Source organism: Sus scrofa, chromosome 3 (assembly GCF_000003025.6).
Source record: "Sus scrofa isolate TJ Tabasco breed Duroc chromosome 3, Sscrofa11.1, whole genome shotgun sequence".
Lineage (NCBI taxonomy): Eukaryota > Metazoa > Chordata > Mammalia > Artiodactyla > Suidae > Sus > Sus scrofa.
Genome location: NC_010445.4, coordinates 17779245 through 17796085, shown reverse-complemented (window position 1 = coordinate 17796085; position 16841 = coordinate 17779245). Strand labels below are relative to the sequence as shown.

General features: G+C 51.5%; 1 protein-coding gene across 2 annotated transcripts; it reads right to left on the bottom strand.

The window, feature by feature from the left end:
- Positions 655-4656, bottom strand: ZNF688 (zinc finger protein 688). Of its 2 annotated transcripts, XM_013992452.2 has the most exons (3): positions 3432-4653; positions 3021-3134; positions 655-1839 (listed from the first exon to the last, which is right to left on the bottom strand). In XM_013992452.2, the coding sequence occupies exons 1-3, from the start codon at positions 3625-3627 to the stop codon at positions 1304-1306; spliced, it is 846 nt and encodes a 281-aa protein (XP_013847906.1). In that variant the 5' UTR covers positions 3628-4653; the 3' UTR covers positions 655-1303. The 2 variants fall into 2 exon arrangements, with proteins under 2 accessions (XP_013847906.1, XP_013847911.1); XM_013992457.2 differs by lacking the exon at positions 3021-3134 and having other exon boundaries at positions 3432-4656.

Genomic DNA, 16841 nt, shown 5'->3' with positions numbered 1-16841 from the left:
CAGCTCCCCGACCCAAAAAACCTCCACAAAGTCTTCAATGGTATTTAAGGAATGAGTGAAATTAGCTTCCCTCGTCTCTGAGCTCCCTTATCACCGGCTGTCTCTCCAACAGAAGTCAGGCAATATGTGGCCACCGAACACTGACTGTCCTTTCCAAGTGAAAGTCACTGGCCTTGGCAGGGCTCTCGGTTTCCTGCCGAGACTCCCCCAGACAAGCAAGGCTGGCTCCCCGCCCAGACCTGAGTTCTCACTTCACCCTCACCCGAGCCCCTGACCTGTGTTGGGCCCAGATCTGAGTGCTTGTAAGTGGTAGATACAGGTGGGCACAGGGCCAGTTTGCAGCTCTGCTGCCTTGTAGCAGTGAAACCTTGAGCCTCAGTTTATTCATTTGTAAAATGTAGCTATTGGTATTCATCCCTGCTTCCTAGGGGTTGAATTGAATTGGAGCTGCATCTGCCAGCCACAGCCACGGCCACGAGTCACCTCTGCGACCTACACTGCAGCTCGTGGCAACACTGGATATGTAACCCACCGAGCAGGGCCAGGGATGGAACCTGCATCCTCATGAGTCATACCAGTCAGGTTCGTTACCTACTGCTGAACCACAATGGGAACCTATCTTTTCACGTTCTGAGGGGTAAAATGCCAACATCATTCACTCTTTCAACAAATGTTTATTGCACATTTACTATGCCATACATAATCTTGTTACAATTGCAGTCTTCACAGTAACCCTTTGAGGTAGATTTTATTGATCTTCATTTTACAGAGGAGGGAGCTGAGGCTCAGGCAGGGTGTGTGACTTACCAGCTGTGCCTTGGGGGCAAGGTGCAGAGATGAGTCCGCAACTGGGGTTTCTGTATGCTTTGCACCCACGTCACTGGCAGGGCTTCCTGGGGCTGTCAGTTAGGCGGGGTTTAGCCATGCCTTGCATCCGCGGCCTCCTCTCCAGCCTTTGTCCCCTCAGCAGCGTTTCCCTCTGCTGCAGATAAGCGCTGGGCTGATTTTTGGAGACAGTGTTTGCACATGATCTTGGTTGCCCCTGCTACTGAGATAACGCTGAGAAAAGTCCAAGCATCTCACTCCCTTCATTTGTTTAGAAAGACTGGGGAGAGGGGGTGTCGAGTTGAATCTATTTGAATCTTTACAGGCACTTTTCTTTTTACAAGCTTGGAAACTTGAGGGATCCCTGGGGGAGGCCCAAGGGACGAATTTTAGGTCCTGACACAGGAGTTTCCCTCAGGGACCAGTCAGTCCTTAGAGCCCAGGTCAGGCTCCGTCAAGGGCAGCGTGCGGGAGCCGCTCAGCCGCACTCCTCGAAGATGTCCGGGTAGTGGCGGAACAGCACTGGCGGGTCCCGGTCACCTCGGACCGGGGCCCGAGGCACAGCCCGGATCCCAGGCCTCCGGCCCCGCCGCCCGCCAGAGCAGGAGCGGTGGATCCACTGGTGCGCTTCCACGGCGAACTTCCTCTTGAAGCGCATGCCACACTCGGGGCAGGGGAAGGGCCGCTCGCCGGAGTGCATGCGCCGGTGGCTGACCAGCAGCGACGGGTAGGTGAAGCGGCGGCCGCAGTCCGCGCACACGTGGCGCCGCTGGCTGGCCTGAGCATCCACGCCGCCGCCGGGGCCGCCGGGGACCGGGACCGGGGGCTGAGCACCTGTGCTCTGGTCCTGCGCAGCGTTCCTGGGTGTCTGTGCTCTGGTCGAGGTTTTGCTGATGGTCGAGTCCGGGGTGTGTTTAACCAGCTCTTCGGGCCTCTCCTTTCCGGACGTCTTTCTGGGTCCTTTGGCTCCTGGCCCTGCCTCGGGTTCATCTTCCTTTTGGTTTGCGGCATCTCCTAGGGAACAGGAATTAAGTTACATGTTAAAATACATTGGCTTATATTGTCTCAGGACGTAGGATGCTTTTACTTAGGGAAGTGCTAAAGTTCTGCCCAGGGTTTAATACCCAGGCTTTGAAGGAGGGTTCAGATCAAAGTTGTTCAAAGTGAGTTGTTTGGGCCTTGGTTCCTTGTATGTCAAATGAGAGTCATCGTGGTTTCCTTATTTCGCAGGGCTGTTGAGAGGAGTAAATGAGTAGACGTGTTACACACTTAGCAAATGCTCAACAAGCAGTGCCAATTGTTATTGCGGTTTCTCAATTTTTGTAGAGTTAAGACATGTTATAGAGGAGGAAAGATATTCCCTCAAGATTGTTCTGTTGGAGGCCCAGGCGTGGCTCAGCGGAAATGAATCTGACTAGACCCATGAGGATGCAGGTTCCTTCGTGGGTTAAGGCGTTCCCGTGAGCTGTGAGGCAGGTTGCAGACGTGGCTCGGATCCTGCATTGCTGTGGCTGTGGTGGAGGCCGGTAGCTACAGCTCCGAGTCAATCCCTAGCCTGGGAACCTCAATATGCCTCAGATGCAGTCCTCAAAAGGCAAAAAAAAAAAAAAAAAAAAATTATTCTGCTGAGGGATAATAAGGGGGTGAAGAACCAACTTGTCTATTCCTGGGCATTTTCTCTTGCACCACATTGCCTTGCTTGAGGAATGTGAAAGGCAGACCTGAAGCTGCTTCCATTCTTAGGGGGTTTTAGTTGTTCCAGAAAAGGGGAGAATGAGCAGTGTTTCTATAAGAGGGAATCATGGACTTGGGCTCCAGATTTTTTTTTTTCTTTTCCTTTTTTTTTTTTTTTTTCCTCACCCATGGCCGAAGTTCCCAGGCTGGGGATAGAACCCAAGCCACAACAGCAACCTGAGCTGCTGCAGTGACAATGCTGGATCCTTAACCCGCTGCACCACAGAACTCCCCCGGGGCTCCTGATTATCTTACTCTGGTCTCAACATGGCTACTGTCCCAAGTTCTGCAAACTTTGTACCAGGTCTGCCTTCTTCCCTTCTCTATAGGAAAGAAGAGTTGGCTCTTCGGTCGGCTCTTTCTTTCCTTTAGGGACGCTGCAGATGGCGATCTGAAAGAAAACATTGCTAGACAGGAAGCCCTGGAATGCCAGGCGGGGGAGACCTGGGACCATCCCTCACCTCTCAGAGGTCCTCCCAGGCTTTCCCCCTCCTCAGGATCCTGGGCGGCGGGGCTCCAAGCCTCACTCTCCTGTTCCATCCAAGAGATGAGGGCTGGTTTGGGGCCTGGGAATCCTGGGAGAGAACAGGGATCACAGTGCTGGCCTGAGAGGCTGCCCTGTCAGGGTGAGGGCACCTCCTCGGAGTTCAGGCTCAACCTGGACAGGGTGGGTCTGCAGGGCTCCTGCCCGAAGCGGGCGGGTGCGGGTGGAAGGACTCGGAGAGGGTGCCTGAAGTGCTGGGGGGATGGGAGGTGGCTGGTGCCATTGGCGGAATAGTGCGGGGTCGGGGCTCACGATCCTCTCGGTTCTTATGTCATCTCCCCTCTGAACCCCAGTGAAGGTGGAGGGGTGCTCTGACCCGGGGCCTCACCGAGCGCGCCCAGGTGGCCGTAGGTCTCCCGCATCACGTCCCGGTACAGGGCCCTCTGCGCGGGCCGCAGACACCCCCACTCCTCCGGGGAGAAATACACGGCCACGTCCGCGAACCTCACGGCCGCGGGCTTCTTGCAACCCGGCCCAGTATCCCCCGGTCTCAGCACCGGGAGCCGGGCCGGAGGCGGCGCCATGGGGCCTCCCAGCCCCGAGCAGCGGCCGCCTGGTCCCCGCGCCCGGCCTCAGCTTTCGTCGTCCGCAGGAAGGGCTCCCGAACCCGGCCCCGCCCAGCCTCGGCTTCCGAGCGCGGCCGAGGGACTGAGGGAGCAAGGACTGGCGGTTTGGGATTCAGGATTCTGATGCGGACAAACAGACCCCCCTCGGTGTTTATTCACTTCACGGGCAGCTTCGATTTAGACAACCGGGTTGAGGGACCCGGAAGGTACCTTCAGAAAATATGGCGATATTCCTGGCTTCAGTTGCCACTGGTTGCCCTTAAGGGCGCCACCCATTGACCTTATCAAACATGGCGCCGGTCTGGCTTCTCTGGCTTCATCGTTCACTTGCCCTTAAATACAATGGCCTCGCAGGTGGGTTTTGAGGGAAGTGCCTGGCGGCAGGGAGTAGAGGAGGCGGAGGGGAGCTTTCTAGCTTTCAAGAAACGTGGACGGGGAACTATCTTACATATCCTGTGATAAACCATAATGGAAAAGACTATGAAAAAATACATGTATGTGACTGAGTCACTTAGCTGTAGAGCAAATTTAACACAATATTGTCAATCTATACTTCAACAGAATTTAAAATAAAACTTAAAAGGGAAAGAAAGATAGACAGACAGGAGGCTTCCAACACTCTCCCTGCCCATGCTGCACCGCGGCCAATCAGGGGGACTCTGGAACCCACAGAGGACCTAGCTTTGGGGAGCTTGGTTTGGATCCCAGTTTCCCTCCACACCTCCTTGCGGTAGGATCCAGAAGCCATCCCCAGCCTCTGCAGCCAAACCCTGGGGAGGTGGGGACAGCAGAGATGGAGACCAGGTACTGTGGGTTTGCAGTCCAACCCACCCACAGCTGTGAAGCCACCCGCAGCTCCGCTTGCTCAGTCTCTGGACTTGAGCCACGGATGGAGGAAAGTGCTTGATGAGGCTGGAATTGGAATGAGGGAGGTTTTTTGTTTTTGTTTTGTTTGTTTTTCTGTCTTTTTAGAGCCACATCCTCGGCATATGGAGGCTCCCAGGTTAGGGGTTGAATCGGAGCTACAGCCGCTGGCCTATGCCACAGGCACAGCCACGCCAGATCCAAGCTGCATCTGCGACCTACACCACAGCTCACAGCAGCACCAGATCCTTAACCCACTGAGCGAGGCCAGGGATCAAACCCAAGTCCTCATGGATATTAGTCAGATTCCTTACCATCAAGTCACAACGGGAACTCCCTGTACTCATTTTAGACACTATGGGCACCCTGTTAGTCTATTTGATATTTAACTTCTAGCCCATTCCCTTCTTTTCCCCAATACTTAATGCAATAAATGATAGTAACATATCCTATGTATGTTGTTATTATATTGATTTTCTTGTCAACTGCTTACTTTTCCTGAAAAAAAAAATTTTTCCTGGCATATGGAAGTTCCCAGGCTAGGGTACCAATCGGACCTGCAGCTACCAGCCTACACCAAGCCACAGCCACAGCCGCTCCAGATTCAAGCTGATTCTTCGACCTCAACTGAAGCTCAAGGCAACACTGGATTGTTAACCCACTGATCAAAGCCAGGGATTGAACCTGCTTCCTCATTTGATACTAGTCAGGTTCTTAACCTGCTGAGCCACCATGGGAATTCCTTCTTGAATTTTCTTTCTTTTTTTTTTTTTTTTTTTTGTCTTTTTTGTTATTTCTTGGGCCGCCCCTGTGGCATATGGAGGTTCCCAGGCTAGGGGTCGAATCGGAGCTGTAGCCACCGGCCTACGCCAGAGCCACAGCAATGCGGGATCCGAGCCGCGTCTGCAACCTACACCACAGCTCACGGCAACGCCAGATCGTTAACCCACTGAGCAAGGGCAGGGACCGAACCCGCCACCTCATGATTCCTAGTCGGATTCGTTAACCACTGCGCCACGCCGGGAACTCCCCCTTCTTGAATTTTCTAATTGTCTTTCTTTCCTCCTTACATTATTTACCCTGCTTCTTAAAGTTGTGCACATTGCCAAAGATAGCATCAAATCTCAAATCCCCTTTTTTTTTTTTTTCTGGGAAATTTCCCTCCTTAGGCCCTCAGTCGGGTTAAGCATCCAGTGTTTGCCATGAGCTGCGATGTTGATTGCAGGCACGTCTGGGATCTGGTGTTGCTGTGGACTCTGGAATGTTTGCTCTGTGATTGGGCCAGGTGGTGTACTGGATGGCAACCACTCCTTGATAGACAACCCCTCATGCTCCATCGCTTTTTCGCTTGGGCCTCTTCTGCCCTCCTTTCTTCTTACTCCCATCCCTGGATTCTAAGACAGGGAAAAAGATAAAACTTGAAATTTAGCAGTGTGTTCCAGCCGTTGGCCTGCCTTAGGAGGCAGCGTGAATGGCTGAGTATATGGCCCCTGGGAGTGAAGCTCAAAGACTGGTGCCTTAACAAGTCTTGAAACTTGGCCTGGAGTAAAAGCAAACTCCATTGTCTGGAAATTCTCAATAAAGGAAAGCCTGGAAGTGTGGAGGAAAAGGGAGGAGTCAACAATCTTGAATCCCTATTCTGTGTCAGGCATTGAGGATGGTGGTGGGCCCAGCCTCCAGGAGCTTAGAATCCTGAGCCCCTTTACGATCTTTGCAGACAGCCATTGAATAACCTCCCTTGGTGCTATCTATTCAAGGACACCATCAAAAAGTCTACACTTGGTTGGAGTTCCCATCGTGGTGCAGCAGAAACGAATCAGACTAGGAACCATGAGGTTGCAGGTTCGATCCCTGGCCTTGTTCATCAGGTTAAGGATCCAGCGTTGCCATGACCTGCGGTATAGGTCGCAGATGCAGCTCGGATCTGGTGTGGCTGTGGCTGTGGTTAGGCCGACAGCAACAGCTCTGATTGGACCCCTAGCCTGGGAACCTCCATATGCCACCCTAAAAAGACAAAAGACAAAAAGTCTACACTTGGATAGCATCCTAGATTCCAGAATGAATAGACATTTATTATGATATCACAGCTGCAGGAAAAACATTTTTTTTTCCAGCCACACCCACCGCATCCGGAAGTTCCCTGGCCGGGGACTGAACTCACCCCACAGCTGAGACCTTAGCCGCAGCAGTGACAACACTGTATCCTTAACCCACAAGGGAACTCAGAAAAACATTTTATTTTATTTTATTTATTTATTTTTTGTCTTTTTTTGTTGTTGTTGTTGCTGTTGTTGCTATTTCTTGGGCCGCTCCCTCGGCATATGGAAGTTCCCAGGCTAGGGGTTGAATCGGAGCTGTAGCCGCCGGCCTACGCCAGAGCCACAGCAACGCGGGATCCGAGCCGCGTCTGCAACCTACACCACAGCTCACGGCAACGCTGGATCGTTAACCCACTGAGCAGGGGCAGGGACGGAACCCGAAACCTCATGGTTCCTAGTCGGATTTGTTAACCACTGCGCCATGATGGGAACTCCAGAAAAACATTTTATTTTAAATGTCTCTGATGAATGGCATTATCCAATTATACTGCAATCCATATAACCAATATCCAAAAGAAGCACTGTCTTTATCACAACAAAAACCAAATTACAGGAGTTCCCATTGTGGCTCCAACATAGTCTCCGAGAAGATGCGGGCTGGATCCCTGGCCTCGCGATGATTTCGAGCCTGTGTTGCTGTGGCAGCTGTAGTTTGGATTCCACCCCTAGCCTGGGAACTTCTATATGGCCTGTGGCCCTAAAAGGAAAAGGAGAAAAAACAAAAACAAAAACAAAAACACAACAAAATCAAACTGTTGTTGCCATCCTGGCTCAGTGGTTAAGGAATCCGACTAGGAACCACGAGGTTTTGGGTTTGATCCCTCACCTCCCTCAGTGGGTTAACGATCTGGCGTTGCCATGAGCTGTGGTGTAGGTCACAGACGTGGCTCGGATCCCAAGTTGCTGTGGCTTTGGCGTAGGCCGGCGGCTACAGCTCTGATTGGACCCCTCGCCTGGGAACCTCCATATGCTGCGGGAGCGGCCCTAGAAAAGACAAGAAAAAAAAAACAAAAACAAAAAACCACCAAATTACATATGGGTTTCCCATTTTTCTTGGCTGCTTTGGAAGCCCAGGCTCAATTTTGCATTAAACTGGGGTTTTCCAGGATGATTAAGAGGCACTATCAATCCCTTAACAGCTGTTCTTTTGAGCCACTGTGCAGTGAGAGAACCTTTCTGGAGATGAAGTGCAGGGAGACACTGAGGGGCTTTGGAGGGAGCAGTGTGGAGAGGATCCTAGTGGGGGAAGGGAGTTTCAAAGATGGATTTGAAGTGAAGGTCTTCCTGCTACTCTTCCCTCGTCTCTGCTGACAGCTGCAGAGATCTGGATCCTCGGCCTCTGGGCTTCAGGCATCCAACTCTCCTTCTGAAAGGCCAGTAGAAGGTAAAATCCCCCTCGTCCGGACTCGGAAGAAGCAACACCCCAAATCACTCACAAGAAGCGGTCTTGATGCAAACAGCAAGAGGATTTTTATTCCAAGCGCACTGGGGCCCACAGTCGTATGCCACGCAGGGGTAGAGGACTGCGGCCCCGAGTGCGGAATCGGGACAGATTTTATGGGGTTCACAGCAAAGCCCGTGCTTCGCAAACCAATCATTTTAAAACAGCTCCGGAGGTCCGCATTTGCGCGGGCTCCTGGGCAGAGTGACAGATTGCAGTTGAGATAGGTCACTAGGGCTTTCAATGTGTAATCAATTCTTCTATGGCGCTAGTCAGTTTTACAGAATCCAGATAAGCGATTAGTCAGCTCATTTCCTGTTGTCTTACTTAGGCCAGGGTCACGCATTCCAGGGCCTATTTTACGTTCTTTCATCTAGTTTCATACAGAAGGCAGGCCCTGGAACAGCAAGAAGTGTGACCTTCTACCTATTTGCTGGCAGGGAACAGTGTCTGGAATTCGGGGGCATTTAGAGCTTTTTATTAACTTCCTGGGTTCTGGGAGGGTTAGGTTGCATTTTCATCCTTTCATTCCCCACTTCTTCTCTTGTTAATAGTTCTAATCTTAGAACTGGGAAGGCTAAAGGTCAGTTTCTCCTTGGCTCGGAAGGCCTTGGTACTGCTGTCTAAGTACCATGATCTGAACTGCACTCACTCGTTCTCTGACAAAGGCAACAAACTGATTAATTAAGCAAGGCCCAACTGTAAGCAACAGGAGCAGTTATCACTAGGGGTCCTATCAGAGCAGACAGCAGGGTGGTCACCCATGGGGACTTGTTGAACCATCCCTCAAACCATCCTTGGCCAGCCTCTTTTCTTTGTGATGTTTTTCTAACCTTTTTCTGAGCTTGTTCATAGAGTCCCTGATAGCTCAGAATGATCCACATAAAAGCAGCATTCCTCTTTGCTGTTGTTGTTGTTGTTGTTGTTGTTGCTGCTATTTCTTGGGCCGCTCCCTCGGCATATGGAGGTTCCCAGGCTAGGGGTCGAATCGGAGCTGTAGCCACCGGCCTACGCCAGAGCCACAGCAACGCGGGATCCAAGCCGCGTCTGCAACCTTCACCACAGCTCACAGCAATGCCAGATCCTTAACCCACTGAGCAAGGGCAGGGACCGAACCCGCAACCTCATGGTTCCTAGTCGGATTCATTAACCACTGCGCCACGATGGGAACTCCAGCATTCCTCTTTTAAGGCTACACATAACCCACCTTTTTTTAGAAATAACAGATCTAATCCTCTCCTGTTTTGTAGAACCACTTCAGATAAAGAAGTTAGGAATTCCTCTAAGTTGCTGACAGATTTTTCTAGGGCTTGGAGATCTTCCGTTATAATTCTATGTAGCTCACCAAGTCCTTTCTCCAGCTGTCGTGGTCCTGTGATTAGGGCAGCTGTTCCTGTTCCCACGCCTGCAGCCACTCCCAATCCGAGCATTGCAGCTAGTGTCAGGGATATGGGTTTTCTTTTTGGCCGATTATATTTATAGTCATATTTATCAAGGGCCGCTTTTTCAGGATGGTAATACACCCGGGGGACAATTTGGACCATAACGCAAAAACCTTTAGTTTGGTCGAAAACCAGGGTGGAAACGCAAGGGGTTAATCCAGTATTACATGCCCACCACCTGTCATAACCGGGTACCAGATACTGATTCTCAGAGGTTCGATTAAAGGCTTCAGTGTGGTTACAAAGGTGTTGGTGGGATGGGGGAACCCTCCCTATGTAGGTGCCTTTTCCAGAAACCTCAGTAAGGGTGAGCTTATTTTGGGATCCCCATGTACATTGATCTCTATGTTCTTTTGTCACATTGAATTTCCCTTCTCTAGCCATTCCCCCGTAGTAAGGTGGGCCCGAGGCTAGACAAAGCCAACAAGAAGAGGTAGCCTCTGGAGTTGTGGAGTTAAGAGCTTGAAAAGCTCCCTGGATGAGGCTAAAGAGTCTCTGCCCTGTTTTAACAGGGACGTTAGGTTCAGTGGGGACTGATCCAGAGGTTGTATTGAAATCAGAGGGATTAGGAGATGGCCTCTGTTCTTGGATTGGAGGTCCTTGTTCGGTTAACACCTTATTCGGTCCTACAGCAACCGGAGGTTCCATCTGAGTTTCTATTCTGAGGTGAATAGTTAGAATAGATCTTTCTTCTCCAGAGCCTCTATAGAAAACTATTCCCCAAGACATACCATTTATCCACTTTCAAATATTTTGTTGTTCTCCTTTTTCAGTGAAACTTATTTTCAAGTAATCTAGGTCTGACGGAGAGCAACTTATTTGTTTATATTTTCCCTCTCTCTGCCAATCTAAATAATTAAGTTGATCAGAACTGGTATAATTGTTGACAAAAGAGAAACTTGCCCTATCTTGCCGAGAGGTTGGCCATTTTTAATACCTACCATTAGAGGTTACACAGCTCCATTCCTTGCAAAAGAAATCCCTGGGATTTCCACAATATTTTTCATTGTTTGGGGGTCCTGGACAAACATAAAACCCGTAAGCATGGAGTATATCGGGGGGTGTGGACATGGTGTTAAGACCAGGGACTACCAATCGAAGGCAGACATGTAGCTCAGGCCACCAGGTCCCTAAGGGAGCTTCCCCTTTGAGTGCTGTTAATAGTAATACCTGTACTGGAATCAGTAAGTAGCCAGGTGAGAGATAAGGGTTTATGGGAGGTCGGGCTGTCCACAAGGCATTTACTATTAGCTTGAGGGGTTATTGATAGGGTAAGGAACCAAGCGATGGAGGCGAAGTTTAAGGGGGTTCTCAGTCTTTTTAGCTCTCCACTCCAAGTCAGGAGGTGGCGCCAGCTTGACGTGGGACGCATGAATCCAGGTGGGGATTCTTTCGACTTTTACAGCTGTTGGTGTGGTCAGAAGTACGAGATAAGGAGTTCCCGTCGTGGCGCAGTGGTTAACGAATCCGACTAGGAACCACGAGGTTGCGGGTTCGGTCCCTGCCCCTGCTCAGTGGGTTAACGATCCGGCGTTGCTGTGAGCTGTGGTGTAGGTTGCAGATGCGGCTCGGATCCCGCGTAGCTGTGGCTCTGGCGTAGGCCGGTGGCTACAGCTCCGATTCAACCCCTAGCCTGGGAACCTCCATATGCCGTGGGAGCGGCCCAAAGAAATAGCAAAAAGACAAAAAAAAAAAAAAAAAAAAAAGAAGTACGAGATAAGGGCCCTTCCACCGGGTCTCGAGGTTTCCCGCACGGTGGCGTCTAACATAGACTGAATCTCCAACTTGGAAGCGATGTGGAACTTGCAAGTCTCCTTCTCCTGAGTAGGCTTCCCAGAACTGCTCCCATGCTCGCTGCCTCACCCACTTGAGCGCCTTGAGCCTAGAGAATAAAGGCTGGGAAAGCAGCGCATCAGCACTATGTACAGAGGCAATTTCTGCCAACGGGGGGGGGGGTCCCCCATAGAGCAATTCATAGGGGGTCAGCCCAAACTGTCCAGGGGTGTTCCTAACCCTGAAGAGCACACAGGGCAGGAGAGTTATCCAATCATTAACGCCAGTCTCTGTGGTCAATTTGGTAAGGGTCTCTTTAATGGTTCTATTTATCCTCTCTACCTGTCCTGAGCTTTGGGGTCTGTATGCACAATGCAGTTTCCAATCAATCCCCAATATCTTGGCCAGTCCCTGACTTACCTGGGCAACGAAAGCTGGACCATTGTCTCACCCTATTACCTTAGGTATTCCAAATCTCAGAAAAATTTCCTCCAATATTGTTTTAGCCACCACGGTTGAAGTCTCTTTCTTAGTAGGATAAGCCTCGACCCATCCTGAAAAGGTGTCTACAAAAACCAATAGATATTTGTTTCCGTATTTAGCCGGCTTTACTTCAGTGAAGTCCACTTCCCAGTGAGCACCTGGGTGGCTTCCCCTTAGTCTCTTTCCCAGAGGCATTCTGGAAGGATTAGCATTAACCAGCTGGCAGGGCACACAATGTTTGACCACCGAGTCAGCCACTCCTGGTAGTCTCAGAACATAAGGGGATGTTCTGACCAACTGCTGCAGATGTTTAGCTCCTAGGTGGGTTAGACGATGCATCTGTTGGACATACTCTAACCCTTCTTTGTGGGGCAGGATCTCCTTCCCATCTGAGGTATAGCAGGTCCCCTCTGGGGTCTCAGAGAAACAGTCTATCTTTTTTATCTCTTGCCAGTCTTCTAGGGTGTACTGTCGCCCGGGTTCCAGGGCTTTGGGCATTTCTATTATAGGCAGAAGGTTAACACCCTGGGCAGCTTGCTTGGCGACCTGGTCAGCCATCTGGTTTCCTTTGGAGATGAGATCTTTGGCTTTCTGATGTCCAGGGCAATGTATAATGGCTAGCCTTTTTGGCAAATGTAAGGCCTCCAACAAGCTTAGAATTTTTTCTTTGTTCTTGACTTCCCTCCCTGCTGAGGTAAGCAACCCCCTTTGTTTATAGATGGCCCCATGCACGTGTGCAGTCGCAAAGGCATACCTGCTGTCCGTATAAATGTTTATGGATTTCCCCTCGGCCAGCCGCAAAGCTTGTGTGAGGGCCACGAGTTCAGCCTTTTGTGCTGAAGTCCCTTCCGACAGGCTGCTGGCCCAGATAGTGCGGGGTCCCGTCCACCACCGCCGCCCTAGCCATCCTCTTACCTTCCACTACATAGCTGCTCCCATCAGTGAACCAGGTCAGCACTTCTCCAGTCAGCGGTATGTCTGTAAGGTCCTTGCGGACCCCAGTCTCCTCGATCAACAGTTGATGGCAATCATGAGTCACTGGTTCATCGGTCTCTTCAGGCAGAAGAGTGGCAGGGTTGAGAGCGGCGGGTGGAGCGAACGTGATCCTTTCTGTGAGAAGCAGGCTTTGATAGTGGGTCATGCGGGCGTTGGTCATCCATCGGTCTGGGGGCTGCCGGACGATGTTCTCCAACGCATGGGGGGCTATTACAGTTATATTCTGTCCCAAAGTCAATTTGTCAGCGTCCTTGACCAGTATGGCCACAGCTGCGATAGCCTTCAGGCATACGGGCCAACCACTGGCTACAGGATCGAGCTTCTTTGACAGGTAGGCAACAGGTCTCCTCCATGGTCCTAGGGATTGGGTTAAAACTCCCCGGGCTACCCCCTTATGCTCATCCACATAAAGGGTAAAGGGTTTAGTTACATCAGGGAGGGCCAGGGCAGGTGCGCTCAGCAGGGCCTTTTTGATAGCATCAAATGCCTTCTGGTGCTCAGGAGCCCAGGAGAATTCCCCTTTTTCTTTGGTTAGCGGGTAGAGTGGGGCTGCTAAGGTCGCAAAGCCCGGGATCCACAGTCTGCAAAATCCAGCTGTCCCCAAAAACTCTCTCACTTGCTTGGCTGTGGTTGGGGCCAGTATCTGGACTACAGTTCTCTTCCGTGCCTCCGTCAGCCATCGCTGCCCGTCCCGTAGACTGTACCCCAAGTATGTTACCTCTCTCCTGCAAATCTGGGCCTTTTTAGCTGAGGCTCGGTAGCCTAGGTCAGACAATTCCAGTAGTAGTGCCTTCGTACCTTCTAAGCAGTCCTGTTTGGTGGCTCCCGCCAGAAGCAGGTCATCCACGTACTGGAGGAGGGTCACCTGGGGGTGTTGGATCCTGAAGTTGGCCAGGTCTCTGTGTAGGGCTTCGTCAAAGATGGTCGGGGAGTTTTTGAACCCTTGGGGCAGTCGGGTCCAGGTGAGCTGTCCGGTTCTTCCCGTACCTGGATCCCTCCACTCAAAGGCAAAAAGTGGTTGGCTAGTGGGGTGTAATCTCAGGCAGAAGAAGGCATTTTTTAAGTCCAATACTGTGTACCAGTTCCGTTTGGGTGGGAGAGCGCTCAAGAGGTTATAAGGGTTCGGGACCATTGGGTGTATGTCCTGCACCCGTTTATTGACCTCTCTCAAGTCCTGTACTGGTCGGTAATCATTGGTCCCAGGCTTCCTAACTGGTAGCAGGGGAGTATTCCAAGGGGATCGGACAGGAACTAGGATGCCCTGTTGGATTAATCTTTGAACATGCGGCCAAATTTCTTCTCGAGCCTCTCTACTCAAGGGGTACTGTCTGACTGATATTGGTGTGGCACTGGCCTTCAGCTGAATAACCTGTGGGGGAACTTGCTTTGCCAAACCCATCCCTGCGGTTTCTGCCCAGGCTTGGGGAAACTGCTCCAACCAGGACTATATATTTTGATCAGGCTTTACTAGGGGAGAATATAGTCGATATTCATCATCTAATTGGAGGGTCAACACAGTGATGGGTTTGTTATTCGCAGACACTTCTGGTTTCCCTTGTTCAAAAGAAATTTGAGCTCCCATCTTGGTCAGTAAGTCTCTACCTAGGAGGGGTATTGGGCACTCAGGGATGACCAGAAACAAGTGGGTTACCCGTCCCACTCCCAAGTCAACGGTTCTTCGGGTAGTCCATGGATACTGCCGTTGCCCTGTGGCACCCATCACCCAGGATTTTTTATCTTTTAGTTTTCCTAATGGCTGTAGCAGCACTGAATGCTCCGCTCCGGTATCAACCAGGAACTCAACTGGTTGCCCCTCCACCTTCAAAGTTACCCTGGGCTCGGGGAGGGGGTCCGAACCCCGTCTCCCCTAATCTTTATCTTCTTCCAGAGCTAGGACCTTTGGTCCTTTGTTTCCCTTCTTGGGGCAGTCCCTTGCCCAGTGTCCTTTTTCTTTACAATACACGCACTGGTCCTTGTCGAGTGGGGTCCTATTGCCCAGGTTCCCTGACTGTCTAGGGCCTGACCTAATTTTCCTAAAATCTCTCTCTCTCTCTCTACTGCTCGTCCCTTCAACCACTGCGGCCAAGATCTTAGTCAAATTCTTCTCTTGCCGTCTATCACGTCTTTCCTCCCTTTTCTCTTTCTCCCTTTCTTTTTTTTGTTCCCTTTCCTCTTCTGTCTCCCTTTTGTAATACACTTTCTCTGCCTCCTTCACTAGATCACGTAACTCAGCCTCCTGTAACCCTTCTAGTCTCTGAAGTTTTCTTCTGATGTCCAGGGCCGACTGCCCTATGAAGGCCAGGGCCACTGAGGCTTTCTGGGCCTCCGAGGTAGGATCAAAAGGGGTGAACCGCCTGAAGGCTTCCATGAGCCTCTCAAGAAATACCGAGGGAGGTTCGTTCGGTCCCTGCATCACCTCTCTTACCTTAGCCAAATTAGTGGGCCGTCTTGAGGCGCCCCGGAGACCCGCCACCAGAGCCTGGTGATAGATTTTCAAGCTCTCCCTACCTTCAGCCGTGTTGTAGTCCCAACTGGGGCGAGTCAAGGGAAATCCCATGTCAATCTCATTTTGCAACTGCGTGGGTCGCCCGTCGGCCCCAGGAACATTTTTTCTAGCCTCTAACAGAATTCTCTCTCGCTCCTCGGTTGTGAAGAGTGTCTGCAGCAGCTGTTGACAATTATCCCAAGTGGGCTGGTGAGAGAACATAAGGGACTCCACCAACCCCGTGAGGCGTTGGGGATCCTCCGAGAAAGGGGGATGGTTAGTTTTCCAATTATAGAGATCTGCAGAAGAAAAGGGCCAATACTGGAGGGGCTGCAGTTGGCCCCCCGGCATGGGAGGGCCACAGGTGCGCAGCAGTAATGTCACGACCTCATCTGTCCGCTCCGGGGTAGCGCCCCTCCGGCTCCGAGTCCCAGCAGCAGGTCCCTCCGCCGCCGGAGCTCCAGGAGGGGCAGAGGGTCCCCTCGCAGCCCCCTGTGCTGGATAAGGGGGTGGGGGAACGGGTTGGGGTTCCGGCCAAGTCGGCGGCTCCTCAATCTCGGGGTAGATACGAGGAGAGGGCTTGACTTTTTCGGCCGAGTGTTTGTTTTTCTCTCCAAGAGCCAGAATTCGGGGACCTGGCTTTCTTGGTTTATTTAGCCAGGGTTTAACCCATGGCGGAGGATCTTCTGCCAAATCTTGCCACGTAAGAATATAGGGCTCCTGATCGGGATGAGAGCCGGGTCCAGTCTGAAAAATAATTGCTTTAACAGCCAGGATAATCTCAGAATTAAAGGTCCCCTCTGATGGCCATCCAACATCGAATGTCGGCCATTCAGAGGCACAGAAAGTCTGCCAAGGTCCCTTCTTAACCTGAACTGACAAATTATGAGCCCTGGATTTAACTTCAGTCCAATGATCGAGAGTCAAACTAAGGGGGGGTCGTCACCGTCTGTCCCTGTAGACAAGGATGCACAAGACAAAGACACACAAAACAGAAACCAACAGATCCAGACACACGCGACCCGTCCGTGTCTTCCACAAGCAGGCAAAAGAGTCGGACGGCCGCGGAGGGGGAAGCTTTCGCCTCAACAACAGAACTCCGACCGACAGTAGGAGACCACCAGGCATCCCTGGCTCTCCCCACCTCCCGGGGCGTCCCCCAGGGCGGCAGCCTGTGATCCTCCTAGCACATCTGCTGATCACAGTCCTCCAGTCCTCACGGTCTGAGAGGACAGCTGCAAACAGAAAGCGCGCATCACCGAAAACAGACACTCAGAACAGAGACGCCGGCCGACACACACACGTTCCAAAGGGGATCCCTTTACCTCCAAGTCGGTTCTCGGGTGTAAGGGGTGGTCGCAGGATTTCCCGGCCAACGCACCAAATGAAAGGCCAGTAGAAGGTAAAATCCCCCTCGTCCGGACTCGGAAGAGGCGACACCCCAAATCACTCACGAGAAGCGGTCTTGATGCAAACAGCAAGAGGATTTTTATTCCAAGCGCGCTGGGGCCCACAGTCGTACGCCACGCAGGGGTAGAGGACTGCGGCCCCGAGTGCGGAATCGGGACAGATTTTATGGGGTTCACAAC

Excerpts from the sequence above, each read along its gene's own strand:
- ZNF688 (XM_013992452.2), bottom strand. The coding sequence starts at position 3,627 with ATGGCGCCGCCTCCGGCCCGGCTCCCGGTGCTGAGACCGGGGGATACT. Across the intron at positions 3,135-3,431 it reads CGGCCACCTGGGCGCGCTCG|GATTCCCAGGCCCCAAACCA; the intron begins GTGAGGCCCCGG and ends GTTCTCTCCCAG. Across the intron at positions 1,840-3,020 it reads CCTGGGAGGACCTCTGAGAG|GAGATGCCGCAAACCAAAAG; the intron begins GTGAGGGATGGT and ends CCTGTTCCCTAG.